Source organism: Canis aureus, chromosome 31 (genome assembly GCF_053574225.1).
Source record: "Canis aureus isolate CA01 chromosome 31, VMU_Caureus_v.1.0, whole genome shotgun sequence".
NCBI classification, from domain to species: domain Eukaryota; kingdom Metazoa; phylum Chordata; class Mammalia; order Carnivora; family Canidae; genus Canis; species Canis aureus.
In genome coordinates this window covers 21,841,641-21,867,546 of record NC_135641.1, presented here as the reverse complement: position 1 = coordinate 21,867,546, position 25,906 = coordinate 21,841,641, and the positions used below count along the sequence as shown (strand labels likewise).

General features: G+C 54.9%; 3 protein-coding genes across 15 annotated transcripts; 1 reads left to right on the top strand and 2 right to left on the bottom strand.

Annotated features, from left to right (window-relative positions):
• Window positions 1–8,982, bottom strand: CHRD (chordin). 8 transcript variants are annotated; one of them, XR_013369403.1, is made up of 23 exons: window positions 8,820–8,982; window positions 8,486–8,589; window positions 7,858–7,990; window positions 7,581–7,709; window positions 7,387–7,486; window positions 7,176–7,263; window positions 6,672–6,813; window positions 6,415–6,555; window positions 6,254–6,336; window positions 6,030–6,177; window positions 5,776–5,882; window positions 5,534–5,653; window positions 4,566–4,722; window positions 4,009–4,229; window positions 3,449–3,562; window positions 2,846–3,124; window positions 2,663–2,756; window positions 2,490–2,546; window positions 2,103–2,206; window positions 1,546–1,648; window positions 961–1,158; window positions 691–790; window positions 1–461 (listed from the first exon to the last, which is right to left on the bottom strand). XR_013369403.1 is itself a non-coding variant. In XM_077879908.1 (23 exons), the coding sequence occupies exons 1-23, from the start codon at window positions 8,965–8,967 to the stop codon at window positions 406–408; spliced, it is 2,883 nt and encodes a 960-aa protein (XP_077736034.1). In that variant the 5' UTR covers window positions 8,968–8,982; the 3' UTR covers window positions 1–405. The 8 variants fall into 8 exon arrangements, 4 of the variants coding, with proteins under 4 accessions (XP_077736034.1, XP_077736036.1, XP_077736035.1 ...); XR_013369404.1 differs by having other exon boundaries at window positions 1–458; XM_077879908.1 differs by having other exon boundaries at window positions 961–1,115.
• Window positions 8,983–9,477: 495 nt separating this feature from the next.
• Window positions 9,478–20,098, top strand: THPO (thrombopoietin). Of its 5 annotated transcripts, none has more exons than XM_077879916.1 (7): window positions 9,478–12,423; window positions 12,524–12,681; window positions 12,928–13,055; window positions 13,559–13,645; window positions 15,335–15,502; window positions 15,746–15,826; window positions 15,943–20,098. In XM_077879916.1, exons 2-7 carry the CDS (start codon window positions 12,669–12,671, stop codon window positions 16,324–16,326), a joined length of 861 nt encoding a protein of 286 aa, XP_077736042.1. In that variant the 5' UTR covers window positions 9,478–12,423; window positions 12,524–12,668; the 3' UTR covers window positions 16,327–20,098. The 5 variants fall into 5 exon arrangements, with proteins under 5 accessions (XP_077736042.1, XP_077736040.1, XP_077736041.1 ...); XM_077879913.1 differs by having other exon boundaries at window positions 9,483–10,467; window positions 12,329–12,423; window positions 15,746–20,098; XM_077879912.1 differs by having other exon boundaries at window positions 9,483–11,215; window positions 12,329–12,423; window positions 15,746–20,098.
• On the bottom strand, window positions 19,819–24,134 carry POLR2H (RNA polymerase II, I and III subunit H). Of its 2 annotated transcripts, XM_077879917.1 has the most exons (5): window positions 23,898–24,124; window positions 22,449–22,532; window positions 22,272–22,365; window positions 21,121–21,204; window positions 19,819–20,180 (listed from the first exon to the last, which is right to left on the bottom strand). In XM_077879917.1, the coding sequence occupies exons 1-5, from the start codon at window positions 23,968–23,970 to the stop codon at window positions 20,063–20,065; spliced, it is 453 nt and encodes a 150-aa protein (XP_077736043.1). In that variant the 5' UTR covers window positions 23,971–24,124; the 3' UTR covers window positions 19,819–20,062. The 2 variants fall into 2 exon arrangements, with proteins under 2 accessions (XP_077736043.1, XP_077736044.1); XM_077879918.1 differs by lacking the exon at window positions 22,449–22,532 and having other exon boundaries at window positions 23,898–24,134.
• Between the last annotated feature and the right edge of the window lie 1,772 nt (window positions 24,135–25,906).

Below are 25,906 nucleotides of genomic sequence, written 5' to 3'. Positions count from 1 at the left end.
TTGAAAAAAAAAGTTTTAATAAATACAAAAATCTCCAATAATGACTCTGCTCAGCTCAGGGGCAGCAGGAGTGAAGTGGGGGGGACCCTTGGTGCTGAGTGAGGATAAATTAAAAATCCCAACAAGCCAGTGACATTATGTACAGAAAGAAAGGGGTTGGGCTTCCAGGGCAGAGGCTGGAGGGTGACGGGGCAGGAGCCGGAGTGGCCATGGCCTTGGTCTGCCCTGGCTGCCCCTTCCCCTTGTGGAGTTGTGGTTCCCAGAGGTAGTGGGGGGAGGGAGAAGAGGCAGAAAAGAGGAGCCAAAGGCACTGGGTTTCCCACAGGAGAATGCAGGGTCCTTGGCGCCACTCCTTCCCCCAGCCCAGGCCCCGTCCTCTTGGTCATGCGGTCTTCTGGAGGCTCCCTAGGAGCCTTCAGCTTCTTTCTCCAGCTCTGGAACTGTCCTGGTCTCTGGGGCTGCTGGAGGCAGAAGGGAGTCAATTTTGGAGCCACGTGATCTTGGTCTAGCTGCCTAACTCCTCTGAGCTTCAGAAATCTCATTTGTAAAGCAAAAGCAATCGATACCAAGTCTACAAGGCTGCTGTGTGGTGGAATGGAATGGCACTCGTGAAGCAGATGGCATGGCTCCTGGCAGGCAGCGGGTGCCGCCTTCCCTCCCCAGGCACCCACCGACAGCCCCCTCACTTACCCCGCCGAGATGCGCAGTGGGAGCAGCAGCGACTCTCCTTCCCTGGGCCGCAGGACAGTGGCAGTGAACAGTCATCCCGCTCACAGTGGGGCACCCCTGCCTGGTGCAGGACAGAGCAGATTTTGAGGGTACCCACAGGCACAGGGACACAGCAGTCTTCAGCCCCTTCAGGGAAGCCCTCTCCCAGGAGCCTTCCCTCCCTGGAAAGGTCTCCCCATTCTGGGCCAGGCCCCCAATACCCACCTCACACAAAGCACACTCCCCACTTACCCCGCATCTGCAGGTGATACAGCTCATCTCCCCAAAAGGAGGCACCGAGGGGTGCCAACTCTGGCTCTCTGGAAACCACTGCCCTGCAAAACGGCAGCCCCGGGGCCCATCGGCCTGCATGGGGTCCCCCAACTGGGGGTGGGCTCCTGACCCCACTGTTGGGGGGGGGAGGGAGGAAGAGTTCAGCAGATGTGAGTCCTGTGAGGGACACCAGGGTTTTGTCTTTGAATCTCCAACACCTAGCAGTTTCTGCCACTTAGTAGGTGACACGTTTAGATGAGAGGATGGATGGACGGATGGACGGACGGACGGATGGATGGATGAATAGTTGGATGGTTGGATTGAAGTAAGGCAGGGAGAGAGAGGGGATAGATGGAAAGGGCAGAAACTGGAACCCATTATAGCCCTCTAATAAATACATGCACCTTCTTTCCAAATGCAGGCTAGGCACGGAATGATGCTCAGTGAATGCTGAATGAGCTGAGAATTCCCTTCCGTCCACCCTCACCACACATCCCCTCACCCAGGACAAGGCAATGGGGTACCTCATCTGCCCCAAGAAGCCTCAGTGCCCACCCCCCTCACCTGGACACTGTTTGCAGCAGTCAGTGGGGTTGGCACGGATGGGCTGGGCACAGGCCAGCCGAGGACAGTGCACCTTCTCACAGTGCACCTCTCCAGTGCCCCCCTGCAGGGATCCATTGAAGGAGGGTGTCAGAAAGGAAGGGGAGCCTCCTGCAACCTCCCTTTCCTTTTCCATCCCTCAAATGTCATATTTCAATGACCTTTCACTCAGAGGCCCTGGACTGGTGCTTTATATACCTGAACTCAAATGCTCATGGTAGCCCTGCAATGTAGATGCTCTCCTATCTGCTTATAGGAGTGGAAAGGGAAGTTCGGGGAGCAACAGAAAATGCCAGGGCTATATGGAGCGAGTCAGCGAGCAAAGCCAGAAATCACACCCACGTCAGCCCTTCCCTTTTCCTGCAGGAAGCTGACTCTCAAAGCTCAAAGGACTTTTCACAGTGTTCTCATCCTTGAGCCTTCCGCACCCAGGCTGGGCTCTCCTCTTCTGGCAGCCCCCTCCCCATTTCTGCGGACCCTGCTGGGTTATGGCACCAGAGAGGATTGGGCAGCCATACCTTGCAGGTGCAGACAGCACACTTAATTAAGCCAAATGGGGGCACGACGGGGTGCCACCGGGTACCCGCTGCCCGCCAGCTCCGGTCACCATCAAAATAGCAGCCTGGGGGGTGGGGGGGACAGTGCCCAGCTGCCATGAGTACTGAGCTCATTGGCTGGGCCCACAATCAGGGCTGGAGTCTCAGGACAACCCCACACTAGTCTAACCACAGGGCCCATTTGTGGACCAGTGACTCAAATGAAGCCTAACATGTCATTCGGAATCTGTGCCCCTCAGCCTCCCTCTACCCTCTCCCCATATATAGTCTCACCCTTTTGTTCCTTTCCTGGTCCCACCCAACAGCTCCCCTGGATTCCCCACCCTTGCTCGCAGACTTCCAGCTCACCCTCTCCAGGGTCTCTGGTCCGTGACAGCCCTGGCAGGTCTCTGACATCTTGTTTCTCTGTGGACCCAAAGAAAGAGTGAAGGCAGAGGAAGACCACCGCCCTTCCCTCCCTAGAGACTTCATGCTACACGGTGGACCTTCCACTACACCCTGTACTCAGGCAGGACCCTCACCTGGGCACACAGGGCAGCACTGGTCCGGTGCCTGCACGGGGGTGGGACAGCTGGGTGGCGGGCACACCACCGGATCACAAATCACCGTGCGCTTCTGCAAAGAGAGGTGGGGGCTGGGGGCTTGACTGGGACCCTTGCCCCAAACCCAGATTTCAGTGCCCCCTTCCACCAGCGGAGCCCTACCTGGCAGGTGCAGAGCGAACAGAGCGGGTCATAGTTAGGCGCCCAGCGGGCCCCATGGGGGCGCTGCTGCCCCTCGAAGAAGCAGGTGTTGGGGTCTCGGGGCCGCCCGGGGCCGCCGGGTTTGGCCGGGGCGGGGGCGGGGGCGTCGGGGCCGAGCACAGCGGGCACCCCGGGCAGCGCAGCGGCCGCTGCATCCGGAGACCCGGGCGTCCACGCTCCCTCGGCCCCCGCCGCCGCCAGGCGCAGGCCGCCCACCTCGCACTGGTTGGCGATGTGCACCTGGGAGGAGAGGCGGGTTGAGGCAGCGCCCGGGCTCCCCCTTGCGTCTCCACCAGCCACGGCCAGCCCGCCTGCCGGAAACACCTCGACCTCTGAGCACCCCCACACCGGGGAAGATGCTAATAGCAGCAGCAATCACCCCCAACAACCAGGGACAGGATGGTCTGCTGCCAGCCTGGTCATGAACCTTCTCTGGCCTCCTGCTCCCAACCAGCCAGGGAATGTGATACTACCACTCCCAAGGCTCAGAGAGAGCGAGTGACTCGGGCAAGAGCACCCAGCCCGACTCTGAACCACCCCCAGCGGGCCACACCGCCTGCCTACCTGCCCGCGGAGCTCCCCTTGGGGGCTCCCCTTGGTGGTGATCAGGAGGGAGGCAGTGCCCTGTGCCAGGTGCCGCAGCAGCTCTGGCTCCAGGTCCTTGACCACGCCCTGGGCCTGTATGAGACAGGATAAGGGGTAGAAACAAGGCGTTCTAGGGCTGTGCCCACCATTCTTAATTCACAGCCGAGAAACTGAGACATGGGAAGGTTAAATAAAGTCTTCAGGGAATTGAAGCCCACTAGCCATGGTGTCAGGTCTCTCTGACTTCCGAGTCTGGTAGCCCACCCCATCTGAGGAGGCTTGCTTCATCCCACCCACTCCTCTGGAGGTCTAGGACATCACATACTATCCAAGAGAGCCCGCCAGACAGGGATGCAGGAAAGGAGGATGGATACTAGGAGGCTGGGTCAGATTCATAGCCAGGTGGCCTGACTCCCGAGCCCGTGTCAGCTGTGCCGTGCCAGGCTACCGGCTCTCTGCTTCCCCCGCCACAGGCCTGCACAGCTCTTCATGCTAACAAGCAGATCTTTTCCAAGCTGCCTCCACCAACATGTCCTCACCTCTGGGCCATAGAATCCCTTCAGCAGCCGCCGGGGCCCTGGCATCCCAGGAGGCCCGAGGAGGTGAGCAGTGACAGTGCCCTGTTCTGAGCCACCAAGCCCAGCCAGCAACACTTCATAATGCAGGTGACAGTGAGTGTCCAGGGAGAGCCAGGCATGTCCTGCTGCCTGGCTCTGCACAGGGGGTAACACCAAGGCTCCTGCCAGGGGCACGGGCAGTGCTGGATCCAGACAGAGGAGAGGTGACAGCTGAGGAGGTGGCCTAGAGCAGCCACTCCCTTCATCCCGGTATTCCCCATCTCCCCCAATACGCATTCCACAGATAGGCAGACACTGTCCATAGGCCCAGGCCTGGGGGGCAGCAAGTTTTAGACTCCTGTACCATGGAATCAGAGTCTCCCAGCAGGGCCAGGCTATACATCCCCACCTTCTCCAGATGCCAACCTGGAGCTCAGGCACAGAGAAAGACACACCAGGCCCTGGCCCCCTGGCCCCATTCCTCCCATGCTTGAGTCACAGATTAGAGGACACCGGAGTGCAGGCAACCCCCCACTCACTATCATGGCGTGCACTGTGTCCACTGTAGGGCAGGGCAGCCACATGCCCCCGCAGTTCTCCATCTGGAAAGTCCTTGGTGCCCACATTCAGGAACAGCTCATTCTGCAGCAGCATGTGAGCCCCTCGGGCACCCAGTCCAGGGCAGACACCCACAGCCTGGGGAGGGGAGGGCAGGGAAGGATGAGCCCTGGCTGTAGCCTGCTAGATTCCAGATGAACCCTTCTCAGCTTTCCCACAAGCCCAAGATTCTGAATGCCTTTCCATGCTTTGTGCACTCATTACGCCCAAAGCACACATGCATAACTGAGCAAGAACCTCGCAAGCCCAGGTCAAGTCCCTCCTCTGCCACTTCCTACCTATGTAACAGTCTTAACCTCTCTGATCCTTCACTTCATCATCTATAAAATGGGAACCATGGGGCACCTGGGTGGCTCAGTGGTTGAGCATCTGCCTTCGCCTTGGGTCGTGATCCCCGGGTCCTGGGATGGAATCCCACATCAGGCTCCCTACAGGGAACCTGCTTCTCCCTTTGCCTATGTCTCTGCTTCTCTCTCTGTGTCTCTCATGAATAAATAAATAAAATATTTTTAAAAAAAAACAGGAACCATGAAGGCCAAAAATAATATGAGAAAGGCAATCGGTACAGTATGTAGCACATAGAAAGGCTCAGTAAGTGGCACTTGTTGCTGACACATTTATAGTTATGTGGTCTCCCTGTTCAACTCCCTCTTCCATTTGATGTATGGTTGCTGAGGACAGGGGCACATCTGCTTTTCTTCGTATTCCAGTCCCTAGCCTGAGGCTCACCAAAAATGTGTCCAGGAAATCAATGTGCCAGTGAAAGAACCTGGTAGTGAGTGAATGATTCTCAACAGCTCTGCTTGTCCAACCTGGCTTTCCACGCCCCTGCATTGTTATTAACTCTGGTGCACGGGCCCTGTGGCCTGGCTCTGCCTGAAGCACTCACCATGTGTCCTCCCGGCTGGAGTCCAGCCATGTGGCACAGGACAGTACGCTGGTTTCTCCTCTGAGGCTTGGTCTCCAGCGTCATGGCCACCACCTCACTGCCTGTACCTACCACTTGTACCTGGTGGGCAGGGTTGGAGAGGGCAAATTGGAGTGGTAGAGAAGGCCTGAGGCCTGAACCCTGCAGGCCAAAGCCCCACCCTATCCTGCTGCCCTCTCCCTTCTTCAGCCCCTGACTCTTACCTGGTAGATCAGGGAGCCATTTCCTAGCAGTGTGAGGCTGGCTGAGCCGGCTCCACCCGTCTGAACTGGAACCAGGGCATCAGCCCCACAAAGGACACTTTGCAGGACTGCAGAGGGACAGAAAGGTGGCAGTGGGCTTGCCTCACAGCCATTCATACCCCAGGCCCCCAGGATTCCTCCCACACCCACCCTGGCCACTTGTCTGTGCCTCTCGGTTGTGTGTGCCCGGGGTGCCAGGCCCCACCCTGCCTCACCATCACAGCTCTGCCTGGCAGCAATGTGTCCACTGATGCGCAGCCCTGGCCCACCTGCCCTCTCTAGGGCCATCTGTAGTTCCCCCAGCACCAGCCAGTCCATCTCCTGGGCTGTCAGGTTGGGCAGGACCTCAGCAAAGCCTGGCTCCTGGAGACAGAGCAAGGTATGGTGGGTGCAGCAAGAGGCCAGAGCAGGGGGCAGCAAGAGCCAGCCCCTCACTCACCTGGACTGAGGCATTGGCCTGCAGCTCTCGTAGTAGCTGCCCCTGGTGTAGAATCTGGAGCCGCAAGGGAACCTGGGTTGGTCCTGCAATGGCCACGCATGTGGATGCCTCAGAGAGAGGTGCTCTCCTTACTCTCCTCACACCTGCCCCATCCCACTTACCCCCACTCCTGGATTCCAGCAGTCCACGGAAGAGCAACAAAAAATGCAAAGAGTCCTCTGTGTCACTGAGAGTGAGTAGGGCAATGCCCCCCATGCCAGGCTGGGGGGGGCCTTCTAGGGTCAGGATGGCACTGAAGGTCTCTGGGGGAGGGAGGACCAGGAGAGCCCATCAGAAAGTCCCCTCCTCAGCCCACTCCATTCCTGGGAATAGAGAAGACTCAGAACTTCACACCCAGGGACCCATATGCTCCCCTCACCTGCAGCCAGGGCCCGGTGTCGGATGAGAGGCCCCCAGACCTCCCCTGAAGGGTGAGTGGGTGTCACAAGTGCCACGTGCAGCTGTTCAGCCCTAAGGAGCCGCAGAGACAACCGAGGCACTGCCCGCCACACCCCACAGACCTGGAGCAGAGAGATAGGAAGGCCCTACTTAGACAGCATGCAACACGGGCCAGCAGGGAGGCCCAACTGTGGTGAGGAAGGACTATGGGAAGGGGCCCCCAAGCCCTCCTAGGAAGCTCAAGAAGGGGCCTTGGAACCAGATGCTGGGGTCCAAATCCTGGCTCAACCACTTACTAGCTGTGTGACCTTGAGCAAATCACATTCTGCTACTGAGCCTCAGTTCCCTCATCTGTAAAAGGGGCATCATAATGTCAGTGCCTTCCTCTCACTGGGCTGTTGTGAGGACCAAAGGAAGCAATGCAGAACACACTCTCAGTACAATGCCCAGACTGGATAAGCACTCATAAATGGCATCATCTCACCAGGCCATCTTGAGTGGGGGCTGCAGGGTGTTCAAACAGGACGCTGCCAGCAGAGTCTGAGAAGCGGATTCGAGTAGGGCGGTCCAGCCTGGGAATGAAGGTCGTGTGAGCATGGGCTCTGAGCCTAGTCCAGGAGCAGCTCCATCAGCCTTTCCCAACTCTCCTTCCCCAGTCCCCAGCTGACCCCTCCTCCCACCTTCCCCTTTCTCACAGCCTGTAGGAGATGGAGAAACGCAAGCTAGAGCGCAGCAGAGAGACTCGGGCCCGAGCCACGGCCTGCGACCTCGGCCCCGTCAGCAGCGCCACGAAGTCTGCGAGGAAAAGATGTCCCGAGTACCGTCACCCGCTACAGCAGGCAGCCCGGGCCGCATCCACGAATCCAGCTGCTGCCTGGCCCCTGCCTACCCGTGTAGCCATCTCCACGCGCCCGATCCTCGGAGCCCGGCTCCCCGCGGTCGCTGTAGCTGCGGTGCTCTGGGTCCCGCGGATACTCGAAGGCCAGGCCCGTCGGCTGCCTCTCGGCACCGCTGCGCTCTAAGCCGGGCAAAAGGGAAACACGGGCTTCGGCTGGGCACTCGGAGAGCCAGCTGGCGGTTCCATCTGCTCCGTCCGCCCCAGCCGCGTGGCGCAGGACCAAGTATCACTGCCCTGCGGTCCTCCCCTCACTGCGAGCGGGTCTTACCCTGGGGGCAGGTCTGGCAGCAGTGTCCCGGCAGCTGACGCGGCTGCACGCAGGCCAGGGTTGGGCACTCGGGTTTGATGTTCTTGCAGCTGACCCTGCCCGGGCCCCTGGCGCGGCGACCCCACTGAGGCTGCTTGCAGGGAAGATGGGAAAAGCGAGTGAGTGCAAGACGCCAGTTGGTGGGACCCAGGGCGAGCGGGGGAGGGCCACAGGACCAGAGCGAGGTCATCCCATGGAGTGAGGACCGCTCTGCTTCTTACAAGCTGCGTGACCCTAGACAAACTACTTAACCTCTCTGGGCCTTAAGGTCCCTATCTGGAAAATGGGGGCAGTAATAGTGTGTAATTAGTAGGATTATTCTAGGAGTTAAGTGAGAGACCAAGGAAACCGCTGGCAAAGAGCCTGACACATAGTGGGTGATCAATAACAGTCAACACCTGAGACTTGAAGGGGGCGCTTCCTCCCCACTTTCTCCGCCAGAAGAAAAATATATATTATACATTTGTGTATATACCTGCAGGCTCGCTTCCTCCTCCTCAGCAGCGCCAGCCCACTCCGACATCCCGGACCCGAGCGCTCCCCACCCCCCAGGGCCCCGGCCAGCTCCCCGGCAGTTGGATCCACTCACCGCCTCGCAGGCGCACAGCACGCAGCGCATCACCCCGAAGGGCTCCCCCAGGTCCGGGTGCCACGTCTCGTCCAAGGCATAGACCTTCCCGCCGAAGGAGCAGCCTGCGGGGACGGGCTTGGCTGGCGGCCGCTGTCCCACTCCCGCGGCGTGCCCGCCCTGGGCACCGCCGGCCGGGCCCTGGGTGCCCCCGCACCACGCGCCTCCCGACCCCCGCCCGCCCCCCCGGGCCGCCCGCCGCGCTGAGCCACCTGCGCCCGGCGCCCCCTCCGGGCGGGCGCGGACTTGCCCCGAGCGGGACTCTGCCCGCGCGCCCCCCGGGGCGCCCACCTACCTGCCGCTCCGCGAATGGGCAGCGGCTCCTTCTCGGGCCGGATGGGCAGCGCCGGGGGCTCGGGGCCGGCGCCGTGGGCCGGCCGGCAGCCGAGCAGCAGCAGCCCGAGGAGCAGCAGCGGGGCCGGCGGGGCCGGGAGGCTCGGCATGACGCGAACGGGACAGCTGGGGAGGCGGGAGGGAGGAGGGCGCAGGCGAGGGAGGAGGGAGGAGGGAGGTGGGAGGAGGGCCGGGCCGGGGGCGGTACGGCGGGAGGGGGCCGGGGCCAGGGCCCGGGCAGTGCGGCGAGGGGCTCGTCGGGCGGCGGGAGTCGGCGCCGGGCCGGGCGGGGCGGGAGGAGCGGCCGGGAGGAGCGCGGGCGGGCGGGCGCTGACCCGGGCCGTACGCGGCTCTAGTGCCCTGGGCGCCGGCTCTGGCCCGTTTTATGCCCCGCGCCCGGCGCCCCGGCCGGGGGCCTCCTCCTCAGCAAACGGGGCGGCGGCGGCGGCTCGGCGAGGGGCCGGGCTGAGCCCGGGGGGTCCGGCCCAGCAGCAGCGGCCCGGATCGCGAGTGGGGGAGGGGAGGGAGGGGCTGGGACGGGGCAGGGGAGGAGGGAGGGGCTGGAGGGGAAGGGGGAGCCAAGGGGGTAGGGGGAGGGGAGGGACCAGGGGGCGCGAAGAGGGGAGGAGAGGCGGGTCTGGAGCCCCCCGCTGCTGGCGGCCACAGGGCGGCTGCACCGGGAGGTGCGTGTCCGGCCCAAGACGGGAGCCCCAGGCCAGGGAGGGGCAGAGGCTGGGCCTGAGGCCTGGGCCGGCCACTGGGCTAGTGCTCGGTTCCTGCCGGAAGGATGAAGACTCCTCTTTTAAGGATGACAACGTGCAGGAAAGGCCCGTCAACTGATCTCCCCTACTGTGGGCCCACAGCACCTCTCAAACCCCATACTACCCACACTCACTGCCTGGCCTGTGTCCCTACCTCTTCGCTGAGATCTTTCCTCACTCTACTCTTCCACAGGACAGGGACTTAGCCAGAAAGAGTCCCCTCTCAGTCTGCGCCAGTATTTCTTTCCCTGTCGGTAACCTGTCCGCAGGCCCATCCAACCATCATTGTCCCCAGCCTGACATCCTTTCTCACCCTCTTCCCATCACCCCTGAGGACCCTCTGCCTCTCCACCGCACCCCCAGCCTCCTTTGTCTTGGTTGCCTGGTCATGACTGCCTCCCTGTCCCCTCCCACACCCATTTGCCCACCAGCCTCCCAACCACCCACCAGCCTCCCAACCACCCCAGCACCCTCCTTCCTAATCTTGGGAGGCATCTTGTCTGGCTGAACTGGAGAATTCCGGGATCTAGGCCATACTCCTTAGCTGACAGCCCCATCCTTGGGAGGAGGGGAAGAACTGGGGTGGGGGTGATGGGAACAAGGTCAGGCCAGGAGGCCCCTGAGGACAGAGACTGTGAGGAGACTGGGACTGAGGGGAAAGCAAAGGAACTAGAGCCAGGGCCAAAGGAAGAGGGGGGCCAGCAGGAGGTATTTGCGGGGGAGGTTCAGCAGCTGTCTTTCCTAAGACAGGGACACATGGGCCTGGTTATTCCTCTTGTCACATATGGAGTGGTAGGAGATGGAAGAGGGAGAGAGAAAGGGCAAGCTCAGGAGAGCTCGGGCACGGAGGTAAGTGGCCTTAGCTGTCTGAGCCATTGGGCCCCTCTGCAGAGGGGCACCTGAGCCCAGCCCAACCACCCCTAACATGCACCCCTCACCCTGCAGGCCTCTCAAAGAGTCCAAGCCCTTTTTCCATGACACCGACCAATGACAGGGTCTTTCTAATACAGGCAATACTCACATTCCCACTGGGAAAGGGAGAATAAGACTTGATCCCTATGGGGTTATATGAGAGAAAGGCAGGAAAGCAAGAGCCCTGGTGGCTCTCAGCAGCAGGTGTGTTGTCCAGGAAAAGAAATTTGGCCAATCAGGAACTGAAAAACCCACCAATCTAAAACCAGAACCCGATCTCTGTGCCTCTTCTGCAGAAACAAAAAATGTCCTGCCAGATTTCTCTTAGGAAAAAAGACCTGTTCCCCTCCCATCCAGGTTTCCCATCTCCTAGAAAAAGATGGATCCCCCTGTTGTAATCCTCCCTGCGGTGTGTGTGGGTGGAGGAGCTGGGCTCTGCTAGTGGACCATGGTCCAGGTAGGGGCTCCACGTTCAGTGCGGGTGGGAGGAGAAGCGTCACTTCCGGGAGCCTTCACCGGTATCTGGTGGCTCCCTGCTCTCTGATTGGGCAGAAGTGTCCCGGGGCAGGCCTGTGACCCTACTGCTGTGGAGGGGCTGTGCCCCAACACTATGCGTCTTCCTACCCATCGGATCCCCAGAGTGCTGCCTGCTATGCACCTGGGTCCTGGAGCCCTTCTCCACCGGGTGAGTGGCAAGCAGGGTTTGGAGTTAAGTGAGGGTAGGAAGGACAGGAAAGAGGAATTGGGCTCCCAGCTGGGGGAGGGGCAGGCAAACTGGAACCTACAGGCACTGACCTTTGTCGAGAAGAGTGTAGCCTTCCCAGAATGGGAGGAGCAGGACAGAGCAGGGGTAGGGGGTGGGGTGCTGGGTTCTGAAGGACTGATCACAGATTTAGAGGAATACAGCACTGTCCTGGCTGGCCCTAAGGAAAGGGAACATGTGCCCAGGGAGAAAATGAGAAAGGTAGTGCAGTTAGGGCCTAGGACGTATAGCATCAGGCTGGACACAGGCCCAATCCCCATTTGTACCCTGCCATTTCTAGCTAGCTTAAGGTTCTAAATCTCAGGACGGGAGACGCTGGACCCAAGAAGAGAGGAGTGGGAGGAGGGTTCATGCATGTTGACAGACCTACAGGAAATCCCAATATTGAATCAGGTGCAGGCCTCTTTGCACGACTTGTCAAAGAAGGAGGAGGCCATGTGGGGGGTCCTGTGAGGAACTGGAAGGGGTCTGCAAAGGGGGCAGGGAGGAAGATGTGAGCTATGAGATGGATGCAGTGGGTGTTCAAGGCGAGGTAAGCCATGTAAGGTGGGTGAGGTGCCTCACTCAGCAGGTGCCCATTGCTAGGCAGCTTGCCTCAAGTGGGAAGCTCCAGGACTATTAGCCTCTCTCTTTGCCTTGGATAACCCACTATTTTAGAACTGGAAGTGCAAAGAAAAATTCCAAGAGGCTTATGGGTGGGGGTAAATGGAGAGAGAATGAGAGGTTAATTGCTCCCATACCACTTTCTCATAATCTTGTAATCGCCAACCCCTAGTAGTCCAGTTTTGTTTTTGCCCAAGTCTCCTCCCCAGCTCCACTCCCCGAGCTACCCCTCAACACATAACACAGATTTGCTAGCTCCTCCTCCTGACTCTATATCCTGCTTTTTAACCACTTCTCCAGGCTTATGCCACAATACTCCTATTCCCTATCCTCATCCCATATTGTCTCCAACCAAAAAACCAAGGTTGCTCAGAATTTGAGGCCAATGAATGTGTGTGTGTGTGTGTGTGTGTGTACATATTCTGTCCACAGCCCCACATCAGAGTCACTGAGGAACCCTAACAAAGAGGAGACACTATATGCTGCAGTCACAAGGAGACCCAGGAGCAGAGCTTCCGCAGTTCCAGGTTGGTCAGCATCTCATGCCCTCCCAGCAGCTGTTCCCCCCCACCAGGCAGCCTTTTCCTTGACACCTGATTAAATGTTCATTATTCCTGTCACTTGCAGAATAGATTCCAGACCCTCTTCCTCAGCCCACCTGTGCCCCACTGTGCAAGAAGTGCCAGAGCCCAAACCGCCTCCATGGCCCCAGGAAGGATTCAGGGGAGAGGCCCCAACCAGGGAGCCACTCCTACCAGACAGCCAGGCCAGAATGGAGCTGACTGGTAAGGAACACCTGAGGGCCCTAGGGCCTAATCAAAACCTGGTTAAAGAGGAGAGACAAAGAAGAGGTGCTGCCAGGTGGGTGGGTGGTGGGGCGGACAGTGGGAACCCAATCTCCAGGAATAAGGCTTCTGAAAGGCAAATTCCCTGGATTTCAGGTCTGGGTCCTAAATGGGAATTCCTAGACTAGCACCTGACAATGGTTTCTTCCTCATCCACTCTTTCAACCTCACTTCTCCTCACCTAAGAGCTGCTCCTCGTGGTCATGCTTCTCCTAACTGCAAGACTGGATCCATGCCTCCCAGCTCCTCCTGCCTGTGACCCCCGTCTCCTAAATAAAATGCTTCGTGACTCCCATGTACTTCACAGCAGATTGGTGAGAATCTCCTGGCACTCTACCCTCTCTATCCATTAACTGGTTAGATACCCTTCCTCCCATCACTTCCTCTCATTCCCTGACCCAATCACTGTTCTTCCCATATTGTCCACCTCCCCATCACCACTCCTTGACAAGGATTATGATTTGCAATCATAATCAAGTCCACTTTTAAAAGCTCTAGTCTGAGGGATCCCTGGGTGGCACAGCGGTTTGGCGCCTGCCTTTGGCCCGGGGCGCGATCCTGGAGACCCGGGATCGAATCCCACGTCGGGCTCCCTGCATGGAGCCTGCTTCTCCCTCTGCCTGTGTCTCTGCCTCTCTGTCTCTCTCTGTGTGCCTATCATGAATAAATAAATAAAATCTTTAAAAAATAAAAAAAATAAAAGCTCTAGTCTGGGTATACAAGCCTATCCTGTCAGTGTGTCACCATACCCTCCCCTCCTCTTTATTTGAGATCCCTTCTCCACCCCGCCCACCCCACCACCCATCTTTTTCAATAGAGCCAGTGTCCAGACATTTACCCTTTGTCCACACCCGTCCTGCTGCCTGCTGTGGACTTTAGCTTGGGAGAATGGAAAACCCAGAAGGTAAGTAAGCCATCGCTTCCTTGGCCTCCCTAAATCCTGTCTTCATCAGTTTCCTCCTACTTTCCATGGATTCTTCAAAATTCCTGAGCTCTCTAAAAATATCTCCTCTTCTGCATGGCAACCCTAACCCAATCTACATTCTGCTGTGATGATATCCTCTAGACAAGATGACTTGCTGTCCCAGTATGTTAAAATAGGTTCAAAGCTGACCACCAAGAAAAGCTAGATGGAAGTCTCCCATGGCCATGCCATTAACCTATTCCTGTGCAAAGTTCTTAAGTTGGCATGAAGAAGTAAGACTGATCTGTCATCCTCAGATGACACAAAACTGGGAAGCACAGCTAAAATAACAAAAGACAGGATCAAGATTCAAATTGCTGAAAGGCTATATCAAAAACAAAGTAAAATTTAACAGAGATACAAAAAATCCTACATTTACTCAAAGTAATCGAGTAAAGTCCTATTCCAGCTTTCAAGCCACGATGCTCCCACTTCCCTTATATAAGCTTGTGGGCCTAGAACTGGAAGAAGATTTGGGAGGATTGAGTTGACCTCAAACTTAGCATGTCACACTATTAAAGCAGCTATTTTAAAAGCTAGTGATTCTAGGGACACCTAGGTGGCTCAGCGGTTGAGCGTCTGCCTTTGGCTCAGGGCATGATCCTGGAGTCCCAGGATTGACTTCCACATCAGGCTCCCTGCATGGAGCTTGCTTCTCCCTCTGCCTATGTCTCTGCCTCTGTGTGTGTATGTGTCTCTCATGAATAAATAAAATCTTTTTAAAAAATAAATAAATAATAAAAGCTAGTGATTCTAGGTGGCTTTATATGTTTAGCAACCACCTCATGGAAATATTCCTAAAAAACTTTTCTCTAAGTGGCCTGCACTTAACAGTTCTGAAGGAGTACTAGATATCCTCCTCTAGATACACTGCTGATTTATTCAGAGGACCATATAAAACTAGCATGTGTCCAGAAGGAAGAAGCAATCTGAACAGTGAGAGGATAGAAAACATGCTATGTGACGAATGGCAAAAAAACAAAAACAAAAAACAACAAAAAAAAATCTGATTAGTTTTGATTAGTTTGGATGAAAGTGATAGTCTTGTGGTATAGCTGGAAGTGCTTTAGTCTGAGGCTCAGGAAACCTCCTGGGAGGTCAGCTCTTCTCCCCTCAAGATCCCTAGAATCCCCCTTTTTCCCCTCAGGTCTTCTAGGGGAACTGGGCCAGGGACAAAGGGCAGTTCCTAGGGATCCCTTGCAGTGCCAACTCTGCCATTTATCAGGAAGCCTCTCTTCATCATCTTTATGATCTCTCTGATGGTCTCATCTCTACGTTAAATTTGTTAAAATCCTACGATCCTAAGATTTTGTTGCAGAAAGGTAGACTGGCAGCACTGGAAGTGAGAGGTAGCACAGATTTCAGCATAGGGTAAGGAGGAGAAAGAACTCTTCTGACTGAAATTAAGTGTAAGACCAGGCTGGGTTACCGGACACTGGAGTTGTTCAAGCAGAGGCCGATGACCAATTGTCGGGAGACTGTGAAGGAATTCCTGTGCTGGGTGGGACCTTGGTCCTGTCCAATTCTCAGCTCCTATGATTCATTCCACTGGCTACTCCTCTGGGCTCCCCACCCGTTATTAGCATGCCCTTTGAAGCAGGCCGCTTCTCCCTTCCATCTCTTTTGCAGGAGCAGACCAAGGCACAGGACGTTTTGGGAGCTGTAGCCCTTCTGCTAGATGGCGTCCTGGCAGCGCGGGGACAACTGGGACCCTCCTGCCTCTCTTCCCTTCTGGGACAGCTTTCTGGACAGGTCCGCCTCCTCCTTGGGGCCCTGCAGGGCCTCCTTGGAACCCAGGTAAGTCCTGAGTCAACAGGACTATATACAGAAACTGTCCTTTGCTGACTCAGTCCCTTTAGAAGACCTGAGGGAAGAAAGGAGAATTATGGGAATCATGAGGGTACTAGCACAGCTGACCAACTAAGGAGCGCTCTCTCCCAGCCATAAAGTCTGGGTGCTGGCGCCTTATCTTTCCCTGGAGATGTGGGAGCATGATATCTGGCCCAGGTCTCTGGCCTCAGGCCCATCCTCTGCCCTCAGCTTCCTCCACAGGGCAGGACCACAACTCACAAGGATCCCAATGCCATATTCCTGAGCTTCCAACAACTGCTCCGAGGAAAGGTGCGCTTCCTGCTGCTTGTAGCAGGGCCCACCCTCTGTGCCAAGCAGAGCCAACCCACTACAGCTGTCCCAACCAATACCTCCCTATTCCTCACACTGCGCAAGCTCCCAAACAGGACTTCTGGGTTGTTGGAGACAAACTCCAGCATCTCAGCCAGAACTACTGGCTCTGGACTTCTGAAGAGGCTGCAGGGATTCAGAGCCAAGATTCCTGGTCTGCTGAACCAAACCTCCAGGTCCCTAAACCAAACCCCTGGACACCTGAGCAGGACACATGGACCCTTGAATGGAACTCATGGACTCCTTCCTGGACTCTCACTCACGGCCCTAGGAGCCCCAGACATCCCTCCAGGAACTTCAGATATGGACGCCCTGCCACCCAACCTCTGGCCCAGATACTCTCCTTCCCCAATCCATCCTCCTCCTGGGCAATACACACTCTTCTCCCCTTTACCCACCTCGCCCACCCCCCAGAACCCGCTCCAACCTCCACCTCCTGACCCCTCCGCGACAGCCAACTCTACCAGTCCTCTTCTAATTGCAGCCCACCCTCACTTCCAGAATCTGTCTCAGGAGGAGTAAGGTACTCTAGCCCTGCCACCATCAGCACTGTCTCCATTGCAAAGTTCCCTTTCCAGGAGGGGAGGCCCTGGGAGTCAAGTTATACCAGATTTCCTTTCACCTGAAACCCAAAGCCCTGCTAAAGGGGGATACACGGGACAGAAAAGGGGATTTTTCACTGTATATTGTAAAACTTCAGAAGCTATTTTTTTTAAGCTATCAATAATATTCACCAGAGCAGCTAGTTATCTTTGGTCTATTTTCTGCACAAATTTACAGCTTACTAATTCTCTACATGCTCTTTTTCCTATGATAATTCTGCAAAGGGCTAGACCAGCCTAGCTTCTGAACAGAGGCAGAGACTAACCTTATGGCAGAAAACAGGGGAAAAAGAGCTTTGGTTTTCTACTCAGAACTAAGGTTAGTCTCTTTATTCCCTTTACTATCATTCTCAGTCAGTGGGACTCTGATCTTTTTTCCTTAGGAGATTTTTACTCTTGAAAAACGAATGAAAAATTGTTTCTCAGAAAAGCTGTCTCTACACAATCAACAAAACTGAACCTGTATAAATAAAGAATAAATAAGAACACCCGGAAGCTAACTGAAAAGCAAGGGAAAGATGTTCTTCAGGGGGCAATAGATCTCCCCCTTCCCTCCCCTCCAAAAAAAGTTAACAGGAAGCCTCAGAGAGCCTCACACCCCAGGTAAGGCTGTGCAGACAGTTCAGTCAAGACAAAACCTGGATGTGACAGCTGAGCAAACAGCGAGAGCTTCAGCAGCTCAGCAGGAAGCTTCACCAGGCACGGGTTCCTGCCTCCCTCCTGTGGAGGTCAGGGGGAAGTGCAGGAAGCGGCAAGAGCCAGTCTCCTAGGGCTCACACAGCGGGAGGGACAAGTGCAAGTTGAAGGCTCATTTCCCAATTCCCAGAAGTCCACAGTATCTAAGATGCAGCCCTTTGTGACCACCATGAACTCTGCTAAGGATTCTCTAGAGAAGAAGCCAGGCTTACAGGTCTTGGGTCTCTGCAAATAAATGCCCCCATGGTGCTTAGGGAAAGGTTTAAATTGCCCGCAAGCAAAAACTCCATTGCAAAGGTCAACCCTACCTCCAGATGCTCCTGTAGGAAAACTAACAGAAGGTTTTTTCCTCTTCCCTCCCTCCACGTCCCCAAAGGAGAGAAAAACTACCATGTGGGTAAAAGAGCTGAGATCCCAGAGTTTCAAACACTGCCACAAATACCCCACGATCACTAAAGGTATCCCAAAATAGAAGAATGAAAGCCAGTGTGCCAGGAACCTCCTGCAGGTTACCTTTTAGAGCACTCACACACCTCTACCAGGTTGGGATGATACCAGTCTAAGAGAAGCCAGACATGTTCTCAATGCTCACAGCCAGTGAGCAAAAGAAACAGCCTGGGCTGACTAGAGCCTGTACTGTCCCCAGTGTGGTGCACTGTGCAATAGATCACTCAGTAATTCTACTTATTAGAAAAGATGTCCAAGTCCTGAGGGAGGAAATACACCAACAATTAGAGTTCTGAGTAGAAAACCAAAGCTCGTGGACAAGGGTGACCAATTTAGACATCTCCAGGTGTCCTTCTCTCCCATCATGGCAGAACGGTTGCCACGGAGAAGGAATCGACAAATGCACAAAGCTCAAAAGTGTTCAAATCTCAGTGTGTCAGTTTTTGCATGAGTATAGTTCTTCCACACTATAAATTCCAGCACCTGGTCAAGGGAACTGTAAGTGGAAATTGTAATTTACTGAAATACTAAACTAAGCTAAACGTAATGATCAAATGAAGAACTTTATGGCACATGAAAAGAGTCAGCACCCAGAACAAGGTATGCCAAAGGGACCAAAAGGAAAGGCTTTCAGGGTTCTCAGCAATCAGATGAGAGACAAGGACAGCAAAACTGCAATAAGTATATGGCCAGTAAGTTCCGGGCATCCTGTATTGGCACTTGACTCACTTTAGGGCAAATGCAAGTTAACTCATGGGCTTCTCCAGTGAGAACTAATCTGTCCCTGTTGAGACTTTAACTAACCCTTCCCAAAACTTCCTCAGGCTGATTCTATCCCTTCTTCCCTTTACACAAAAAGCAAGACTGTTAAAACCAGAAAACTCTTCTCTATTCAACTGCATGCCAGTTCTCTCTTCTGCTACCCCGGGGCAGGCAGGATAGCATGCTATGCTACCCCACAAACTACCACTGGTAATTAGGTTCTCTGACTCTTACCTAAATCCATCTTTCTCCAACACCCCCAAAAATCTGACTCCATGTAAAAGTCCTAGGATTCCATAAAAATTCATCCCAACCCCCACTGCTTCTTCTATTCCCCTCCCACATAGTAAACCAAAGAAACACCTTTTCCTCCCCCCTGTAGAGATCATTCATTTTCAACCCATTTCCCTAAATACTGTTTCTAACACCTCATGTAAAGACCTGAAAATGATGGGGAAGGAAATATCCCCGGGCATCCCAGCAGGGGGACAGGCCCCCAAGGCAAAGTCAGGAGATCAAAAGAGAAAACTGCTTAATACACATTCTCAAAGAGAAAACTGCTTAATACACATTCAAAATCTTTCTGGATTGCCACCCTGAATTTCCCAAGGGAACTCAGAGTCCAGTATACTTTCTCAGAGACCTCAAAAGCCAGGCTGGAGAGCCAGTTCATATGCTGGAGTGCTAGTAGGCATCACCACTTCCGCAATTTTGTTCTTGCCCAGTTATAAGTTAGTGACTGTAATCAGGCTGCTCCATTGTCCTGGGTACTGGCATCAGACTGCCAACCTCATTGGTATTGCTGCCCTGTCCAGTTCACTGGTCTGTGCAGCAGCCGCCTGTTCAGCATCACTGGTAAGAACCCCCACCACTTATCCTCCCTCCAGGTCACCTATGAAATGTAGAACAGACACCTAGCTCCTCCACCTGTTCCTATACCCACCAAATCTGCTCTTCCTATTCTCTTCATAGTAGCATCCCAAGCCAGGATCTAAAAGCCTCCATCCAAAGCTTCCACAAAAATGATGAACATTTCCAGGCTGTGCAAGTGACTCATTCAAATCAACGTGATCTGACTTCCTAAGAGACTGGAAGTGTTGCAAGGACACAAGCGGGGCTCCTTGCCAATTCAAAATTCTATGCCAAATGGGTGGTATCTTCCGGGGCTGGGGTGCCCTCAAGAGCCAAAAGCACAGTACTCTCTCTCCCAGATAGAAAATCACATTGGAGGATAAATATTGGGGATAGTAAACCAAGAGGCTGAGACAACCCTAAACCCAGATACCAGGAAGCCAGAATAGATTCTACATTGACATGTGATCACCTGGCTGTGGGCCAGAAATAGAATATACCACAGGCAAATTGGGAAAAAAAAATGATTTTAGGGTAATGGAAAAGATTTTTTTTTAAAGGTGGAGAAAAGAGTCTGAAAAAGCAAAGTTTAATTAAAAAATCATATACACAAAACAACTTCTGATTCGTTTTAAGCTCTCCCACTGGGTCTTTCACAGGCAAGTTTCCCATTGAGTCCAGATCACCTAAAGATGTACCCCCAGAGAACAGTCAGCCAGCCCTTTCTGACCAGGTGGTCAACAGTAACTGCTTCTCAGGCTCGAAAGGATGTCCAAGGCCTGAGTGACTGAACAGCAAGGTTGGCTTCCTGGGTGTTTCAGAATGCCAGTTTCTTCATCAGCAGATAAACTCTGGAATCCACTTCAAATCCATGCAGGTTGTTGGCATCACCCTGCAGCCTCATGAGCAGGCCACCATAGGACACATAGGCAGAGCTGAAATGGAAGTCCCATGAGTTTAAGCTCTGGAGCAGCAGCAACCCAGTCGCTCTCCATCCCAGCTTAAGAAAAAGAGACACCCTTCTAGTGTTTTGTCATTAGGAACCAAAATTCAGACAAAGATGAATGCACAGATATGTGCAAAGTAGTGTTCTTTTTATCAACAAAAGTGGAAAATGCTACATGCCCAAAATAACAGAAATGGTCAAACGAATTAAGGTATATCCATTTACTGGAATGTTATGCAGCTATTAAATTGTTTAAGGAAAGCTTTAAACTGACACATGGAAACCTGTTTTATATAACTTGAAGGCAAATGAGCAGAAGAAAACATTGTAACAAACAACGTGATCTCAAGGAAAAAAGTACACAGGAAAAAACCTGGAATATTCAAAAATGTTTGTGTAAAAGGTTCCCAATGGGTATAGAATTATAGGTGACTTTTCTCGCTTCTTCAGATTACTTCTCTGCTTTTCCAATTTCTTACAAAGGGAACATACTGTTTTAATAAAATTTTAAAGAAGAGAAAAGAATAGTTGGGCAAGGAAACCAAAGAACTAGGGATTGGATTACAGAGTAGGGAAACACACACACAAATAAACAAATACCAAAATACCTAGCAGTTTAATCACTTAATGCTGCATTTAGTTCCTGAGGAAGCAACCTTCCTTTGCACTTCCCATATCAAGATCATCAGTTTCTCATTTGGACCCCTGAGCCCTGAGGTCCTGACAAAGGGCCAAGCGAGCAGCCTACATTTCGGACTGGAAACTGTTCCAGAACAGACAGTTTCCTTCTAAGTCCTACCTAGGTCTGAGGTGCTTGGGGAGAGACCCAACCCAGGAAACATGAAGCATGGCCCAAATTTTCAGAGCAGAGCTCAGATTATCTGAATAGGGCTGGGGGACAAGGGTTCTCACAAGACTATGGAACTTACAGACGCGTTGCTGCTTCAGTAGAAGTTTCGTCGCCCTCAATTCTGTATACTTTCCCATACATTACATACTCAAACTGGTCAGCCCTGTGGAACAGTAGGAGCAAGGTTATTCTTCAAAGTAGTAAACAAAAGTAAGAAGCTCTTTAAAAATGGTTAACTGGAAAAAAAAAAATGGTTAACTGGTAACTAAGTGTCACCATTCTAACAGACGTTTTCCAAACACAATGCCATTTAGTCCTCCCAGCAACCATATGAGCAAGGTGTGATCATCTGCACTTTACTGATGGGGAAACTGAGGCTGCAAGAGGTTAAAGCCATTCAACAAAGAACTGATAGGGCTGAGATTTGAACTCAGTAGAGCTCCAAAGCCCTTCCATCACACCAAACTCTCTCCCAAGACGCAAGGCTCACATAGCCTGGGTCACTTGATGGTCATCTCCTTAGCCATCGATAAGGTACAACCCACAAGCATGTAATTGCTGCCCTGGAAAAACACCTGGTTGTTAGAATTTTTTTTTTTTAAGATTTTATTTATTTATTCATGAGAGAAAGAGGCAGAGACACAGGCAGAGGGAGAAGCAGGCCCCATGCAGGGAGCCCAACCCAGGACTCGATCCCAGGTCCCCAGGACCAAGCCCTGGGCTGAAGGCAGCGCTAAACCACTGAGCCATGAGTCATCCAGGCTACCTGGTTGTTTGAATTCTTTTTTTTTTTTTTTAAGATTTTATTTATTTATTTATTTATTTATTTATTTATTTATTTATTTATTTATGAGAGACACAGAGAGAGAGAGAAAGAGAGAGAGAAAAAGAGGCAGAGACACAGGCAGAGGGAGAAGCGGAGGGAGAAGCAGGCTCCATGCAGGGAGCCCGACACGGGACTCAATCCCGGGACTCCAGGATCATGCCCTGGGCCGAAGGGACTCCAGGATCATGCCCTGGGCCGAAGGCAGGCGCTTAAACCGCTGAGCCACCTGGGGATCCCCATTGAATTCTTAAGTGCAGCAATTTCCTTAAGGTTGCTCAGATACTACTGATAATCATTTATTCCACAAATTAAATAAGGGTTTTTTCCTATACCACTTATCTACTTAGTCCTCAAGCGTATTTCAAGTCCTCCTTTCCTGAGAGGGAAGTACTTCACTTCCTCACCTGGAAGGCCTATCATCTGTGGGGTTGTATTCACCGTCATCCAGGGTACCATCTTCATATAATGTACTGGCTATGACCAACCGGAACTTGTCACCTGAAAATCATGGCAATACCAGAGGCTAAAGAACAGCTGAAATGTCAAAAAGCCTTCTGCTATTGTCTGTGTTCAATACTTACCCAAGTCTACAGGGTAAATCTGAATGTTTACATCTAAGATCAGGTCCATTTTGAAAGATTCACTCTCACAATGTAGCCGAGACACTGGAGGGAGGTAGAGAAAGAGTGGCATAGGTAATTGCCAGGCTCTGCAGACCCTGCAGACCCCACTTTGGGGGATTACATGCAATTGAGCACTCATTCGAACCCCATCTGCATCCACTAGCCTCACATCTGCTCTCAAAGAAGTGCAGACTCAATGAGAACCAGATATGCCAGAAGGAAAGGAGTGAAAACTATGGCAAGTGGACAGAATCCCAGAAAACAACCAAAGGTCCCTCTGGCAATAAATAATATCCAGGTTCTAGGCCTGCCTAGGTGATTAACAAACAACCTGACTTTAGACAAGTTATTCATTCATCCAAAGGTTTTGTCTTTTTTTTTTTTTATAAAGATTTTATTTATTTATTCATGAGAGACACAGAGAGAGAGACAGAGACAAAGGCAGAGGGAGAAGCAGGCTCCCTGCAGGGAGCCCGACTCGGGACTCCAGGATCACGCCCTGGGCCAAAGGCAGGTGCTCAACCGCTGAGCCACCCAGGGATCCCCCCAAAGGTTTTGTCTCAGGGCGCCTGGGTGGCCCAGTTGGTTATCTGCCTTCAGTCCAGGTCGTGATCCGGGGTCCTGGGATGGAGCCCCGCATCCGGCTCCTTGTTCAAGCAGGGAGTCTGCTTGTCTCTCTTTCTCTCCCTGCCCCTCCTCCTCACTCATACGCTCTCACTCTGCTTTCTCTATCAAATAAATAAATCTTAAAAAAAAAAAAAAAAAAGTTTTGTCTTTCTGTGCCAGCTGCTGTGCTGAGTGGACTATCAGGACTGTTAAGACCTGGTGTTTGTCTTGAAGAACATCTCAGTCTCTGGACAAAAGAAGAGACCCCCAAGGAGGCCCAGTCTGATCAACGGCAGAATAAAGAGCTGTATGGCAAGCAGCAATCCTAATTCAGAGCGGATGTCACAAAGGGCTAGAGATTCTCAGGACAATACAAGAATACAGGCTCTGACGTCGGACTAGTCACTGTGCAGCCTTGGGTAGCTTACTTAACTTCTCGGGGCAAAATGGGTAAGACACCAACTACTTCATGGAGGCTCCTGAGAGAACTGGGCAGGACGAAGTGTGTGTAAGGTGCACGCTACAGCGCCCCGCAGAGTGGGGAGCGACTGGAAGATGCACGGGGGTGCACCAGCACCATGAGAACGGGCCACCCAGGCACCGGGCCAGCCTGCGTGGAGCCAGGCGGAGTTCGGGAGACGCCGAGTTCCCATCGATCCAAGGTCTCCTGATGGGGATTCCTGAGTCAGGAACTGCCGGCAGGGGCGGGCCACGCGGCGTGGGTGGACCAGGGGCCCACAGGCGTGTCCCCGAGGAGGTTACCCCCTGACTCGGCCGCCCCTACGTCTACCTCCACCTTACCTCGGTCAAACTTCTTGCCCTCCGGGTCAATGTCTTTCACATCGAAAATATCCTCAAACAGGATGCCCGCCATGGTGAGGTGGCCACGAGAGTACGAGAGGGGCCGGGAGCGCGACCACGCCTAGGGGTACGCGCTCCCCCTCGCGTGGAGTCAAGGAGAGAAGGAGAGCGCGCGCCCAGAGAGCGGCCGCAGAGCCCTAGAAACACGCATGCGCGCGGGCAGGCAGCGCCGCCGCCACTTCCGCCGCCTGGGCCTCGGGGCTCGCGGACTTCCGCCCCGAACGACGCCTTCCGAGAGGCCTCGGGAGTGGGGGGCGGGACTCGGGGCCGGGTGGCTCCGCCCCGGGGCGGGGACCCGGTTAGTTCCACCTCCAGCCGAGGCGGCGCGGCGTCTCGCTGTACGCGGAGGCTCGGCTGCGCCCTCTTGAGAGGCCGGGTCGGGACGCCTGGAATGCGGGCGGGCCTACCCCAGCCCGGGACCTTGATCCTTGGCCCGGAGAAGCCCGGCGCAAACCTTCCCCTGCTGGTCTGCGTGCCCGCCGAGGGCACAGTCCACGCGGAGGGCGGACGGGGCGGAACTCCGCCCCCAGCGCGCTGACCCTGCGGGGCGCAGAGCCCAGTCCCCACAGCTGGCACCGAGGCTTCCTAGCCGGGCCCGGGCTGGACCGGGCTGGACCGGGCTGGACCGGCTTGGCCCTGCTGGATGTCACCCGAGCCGGCTCCGTCCCGTTTGGGAATTTGCCATGATGTCACTATGGGGAAGAGGAAAGCCTGCGCTCGTCCCTTCCCCTGGTACAGCACCCCCCTACCACTGCCCTCTTCCCCGGGACCCCACTCTCTTCCACTCCGCCTCTTCAGCCCGGCTGACGGCTGGCGTTTAACCCCATCACACAGCGCTGCCCCTGCAGCTTGGTACTACCTGCCCCCCGCCCCCCGCCTTCTCCCTTGGACGCTGATCTACGTGCCCCTTCAGGCTGGCACCGTCCGCTCCCACGGATACGAGCCCCCCCCTCCTCTCGGGTGCCGCTCCTCTCACACTGCCCCTTCCTGGGCACCGCCTCTGCCTCCCGCGGGCCCCTCCATCCTGGTACTGCGTCCTCCCGCACACTGCCCGTGTCCTGGGCACCCGCCTCTCCCCTAACACGCTCTCTCCTACATTGTCCATCCACCCTGTGCTCACGCCACCCTCTGCTCCATCCTTCTCCAGACCCTGAGAGAGAACACAGATCCCCAGGTGGCGGCGAGACGTCAGCAGCTACTCGAGTTTCTCCTTGGGCCCCGCCAGGGAAAAACGACCTCTGTACCCCCACGCCCGCCTTCCAGGAGCCTCCTCGCCAGCACCTAGACATCTCTCCCCTCGGGCCTCACCCCTTCACCTTTCCTCCCTGTCTCCACCCCGTACACCCCGCAGGCCAGGTTGCTCCAGGTGTGACTTCCTAGAAGAGGAACCCTGGAGAAGAGGAGGAGGGAAGAGGATGAGAGACACGGAGGGTCTCAGTTCCGAGCATCACGTCCTCACCCCCGCCTTCTGGGCCTAGCGTCCCCCTCCGAGTCCCTCCAGCTTTGCTTCTCACCCTCGACGGAGCAGAGAGGGGCCTTGCGAGGCCCGTCTGAGCCGCTGCCCGCCCCCCCACCCCCACCCCCAGAAGCAAGAGAAGGCGTCACTCCTGAGAGATTGAGCCCAAAGGGTGTGATTTAGACGGCTTTGCCGCCCCGGGCCCCAGCCCCTCCCGCCCCGGCACTGGGCGCCACCGGCCGGGCCCGGCCCATCCACGTGCCAGCGGGCCCGCCCCCTCCGCCCCCGGCGCCCCCCTCCGTCCCGGGCCTCTGCGCCGAGGGGGCGCAGCCTAGCACGTTCCAAGCGCCCCCTGCCGCCTCCCGGGTGCGCAGGAGGCCGCTCCAACGCAGACCCCCGCCCGGCTGGGCCGGCCCCTGCGGATGGGCGGGCGGGCGGAGCGGCACGGAGGGCACCGCCCCCGGCCCGCCCGCCGAGGAGGGAACGCGAGCGG